The sequence below is a fragment of the Trachymyrmex cornetzi genome, unplaced genomic scaffold (assembly GCF_001594075.2).
Source record: "Trachymyrmex cornetzi isolate Tcor2-1 unplaced genomic scaffold, Tcor1.1 scaffold207, whole genome shotgun sequence".
Classification (NCBI taxonomy): Eukaryota; Metazoa; Arthropoda; class Insecta; order Hymenoptera; family Formicidae; genus Trachymyrmex; species Trachymyrmex cornetzi.
In genome coordinates, this window is record NW_017296713.1 from 56267 (window position 1) to 59588 (window position 3322).

The following is a 3322-nucleotide window of genomic DNA, read 5'->3' on the forward strand; positions in this document are numbered from 1 at the left end:
CCGGGCGCCTCAGTAGCGGTGCTGCTACGAGCGCGCCCGGTGGGTTGCATGTGGCGAGTAAGCTGCCACAGTATTTAATACTGTATATGTAGTCGAAATAAAACGCTATTTAAAAAATTTTTTTTGTTAATTTTTTAATGAAGGACGAGCGATAGCTAAAACCTGTTGGAGGTCATGTACTCAGGGTCATGACCTTGACAACATGTCAAGATCAAGGTTATCGGAGCTGCTTTCGTTATTGTCAATATTTATCCAGGAGATCACTCAGGGTCATGACCTGTTTATTTTAAAGCAAAGAATTCTCGTGTTATATAGTAGAACCGTTTTTTGTTAATAACTTTTGAACGAAGGACGAGCACCAACTAAAAACATCTTAAGGTCACTCAGGATCATGACCTCGATAACATATCAACAGATCAAGGTCATCTGAGCTGGGTCCCCTATTGTCGATATTTATCATATTTTTAATCAAAATATAATAAATATTTGATAGAAGATAAATATAATTTTTACAGTTGTTAACTTTAACTCTGAGGGTATTTATAGTATATCAAGACATAATATAAATAAAAATTTTTCTTTGAGATTTAAAGTTTTTGTCAAACATTATAATCAAAAACTTCCAACTGGATTAGGATTTGGTTTCGTAAATACCAGTGATATTACAAATACCACCAACTTAAGTAGTACCCAATGTATAGTTATTGTAAATAAAGGTATCAAAATAGGTGATTTAAAAGTTACAATAGAATTAGGTTGCAATTTTATTCATTTTGGAAAGGAATTTGTTGGTGAGTATAGAGAGTATTGAGATATAATTTTGTTAGGTATATATTGAATATTTTATCAAATATTCAGTAATCAAATTATTTCACCAGATGCTGTAATATCTAAAAAAGAAAATTTTCCTCTTTTGAACAAGAAAGCCTTGACAAGCCCAAATAATAATAAATATAAAAGTGCAACAGGAACTCATTCCTCTAAATCTAATTGCGAAGTTTCCTCTGTCTCTGCCAAACAAATTAAGTGTTTGACTAGTAGTAATAATAAGGATATGGTTCTTACAAAAGATATGACAGAGCACCGAGAACAAAGCTTAGATAATAAAAAAATTGATACAAGTAATCCAGAAAATGGTATTAAAGATAAGGTAGTTTTAAGTGAGATATATATATATATATAAATTAAAGCTTATTGAATGAATGCTGCAACACTGCATTGTTTATTTATATTAAAAATTATTGAATATTATAAGCAACTACTGAATATCATTATAAGTAGGGCCCGGATGTTCGGACGCGATCCCGGGTCGCGCGCGGAGCACCACTGCGTGCTAGTAAGTGGAACGCTCGCTGAAATGAGCGCTATCTAATTTCAGCGAGCGTTCGACTCACTAGCACGCAGTGGTGCTCCGCGCGTGACCCGGGATCGCGCCCGAACATCTGGGCCCTAATTACAAGCACACACAAATGCTTATAAAGCAAAATAATAGAATTCGTAAAGCAATAAACAATGAAAGGCAATAGAAAATAAAATAATTATATCCTCCCCATGTTATTTGTTATTTTATTTAAGGCTTGGTGATATTTTGCCATGACTAACCAAATCGTATTGCAGCACTCATTTGTATTCAAGATATAATGGTACTCTAAATAAATAATATGTATTATGTTATATTGTTTACATAATTTTAGGTTTTACTTCATGGTTTGATATATGTAGCTGAGGGAAAATATTTACCAGAATCTAATACCTATCTAATATGTAGAGCGTTTTGGCGAGAGGATAAAGCATCAAGTCAAATTTGTAATAATACAAAAAATCCGTTTTATCATTTTTTTCAAGTAAAAACTTTTTCTTTTAACAAAGTAATTTTAATTATCACAAAAGTAAGTTTTACTTTAGAAATATTTATTTCAGTTAGTACCTTTAATTCATGGTATAGAGTTACTGGAGAGAATCAGAGATAATTATATAATCATAGAGGTATATAATCGGCAAAATAGTGGTATAGATAATCTCTTGGGAATAGCAAAGCTACCTGTGCATCAATTATACATCGCTTATAGAGATCCACTTGTTTTACCTCATTTATTATTATCGAAGGTAATGATTGATTATTTTATAATTAATTGTATTTTAATCAAATTTTCAATTATATAATTTTTATTTTTCCACACAGTATCCTGTAATAAGTATAGATGGTTGGGTTAATATTAATGACCCAGTAAACGGAAAATTTTGTGGAAAACTTCTTGCACTCGTTGCGCTTGGTACTGCGGAACAAATTGCATTACTAGAAGTATCAAGAGGTCTAAGAAATACCAATAATATATCGCGAACAGATTATAGTTATCACTGTTATATTCCTAACAATACTAACAATACAATGGACAGCCAAGAGAATTTACAGTATAATATTCATGAGGTATCAAATCTCAATTCGGAGCAATCCACTCGCAGCAATAATTTTGCTTATCACGTTTATAGTATGCTCGATAGAGATTTGACATCTGTTGATTATAAGACTCAAGAAAGTCAGGCAGATATTTCAAGTTTAAAGAATGCAAGACCACAGAAACCAATACAAGAAACTGTATCTTCGGAACACTTAGCTTTACGAGCCTTAGTCGATCGTTTGACAAATGTGCTACATATTAATAAAATTAGTACAAATCAATCGGCCCAAACAGACATAAATCAAGTAAGTGAAGGAAAAATACATACAGAATTATGCTTAAATACATTAAATAGTAATAGCCTTACCGATGATTGCAATCCGAAAAACGATTTTCGATTACCTATGGAAGTGTATAGAAGTGTCGGTGTCGGTGCTGAATATGAAGATTTAGATCAGCAGCAAAATAATGCTAATAATCTTTCCAACTCGTCTTTAACGGAAGAAAATGCACAAAAAATAGAATCAAATATTAATTGCAACAGTTCTTTTTTTCGATCTATGATTGAAATCGAATGTGCTCTACATTTGCCAAAGATTGAAGGACTAAATGAATTGATGGAACCAAGTACATATGTAACCTTTCAAGATTTAATTTATAAATTCAATTCTACTAATCAATTAAATTCATATATGGTTACAAATGTTTGTCCATATAGTTGCAATCCGAAATGGAATTGGAAATGTGATGTAAAGCTATCAACAGATTTACTTTTAAATGTATGTAATTTCATATTCATATTTTAAATCTGTTTTAGTCTGATTCAGTCTATGCGATATTATACAGGGTGTCAATTATGTACCGGGACGGTCAAATATTTCGACAACTTCCAACATTAAAAAAAAACGCTGAAACACGTAAAA

The 3322-nt window shown here is 31.8% G+C and overlaps 1 protein-coding gene across 1 annotated transcript in view; it reads left to right on the forward strand.

Moving 5' to 3' along the window:
* LOC108759829 (uncharacterized) overlaps positions 1–3322 on the forward strand; it is a 63304-nt gene that overhangs the window by 15918 nt on the left and 44064 nt on the right. The window contains exons 7-11 of the mRNA XM_018505477.1: positions 516–791; positions 879–1150; positions 1695–1844; positions 1921–2106; positions 2183–3178. Coding sequence (XP_018360979.1) covers positions 516–791; positions 879–1150; positions 1695–1844; positions 1921–2106; positions 2183–3178 — 1880 coding nt within the window. The remainder of the gene's footprint in view (positions 1–515; positions 792–878; positions 1151–1694; positions 1845–1920; positions 2107–2182; positions 3179–3322) is intronic.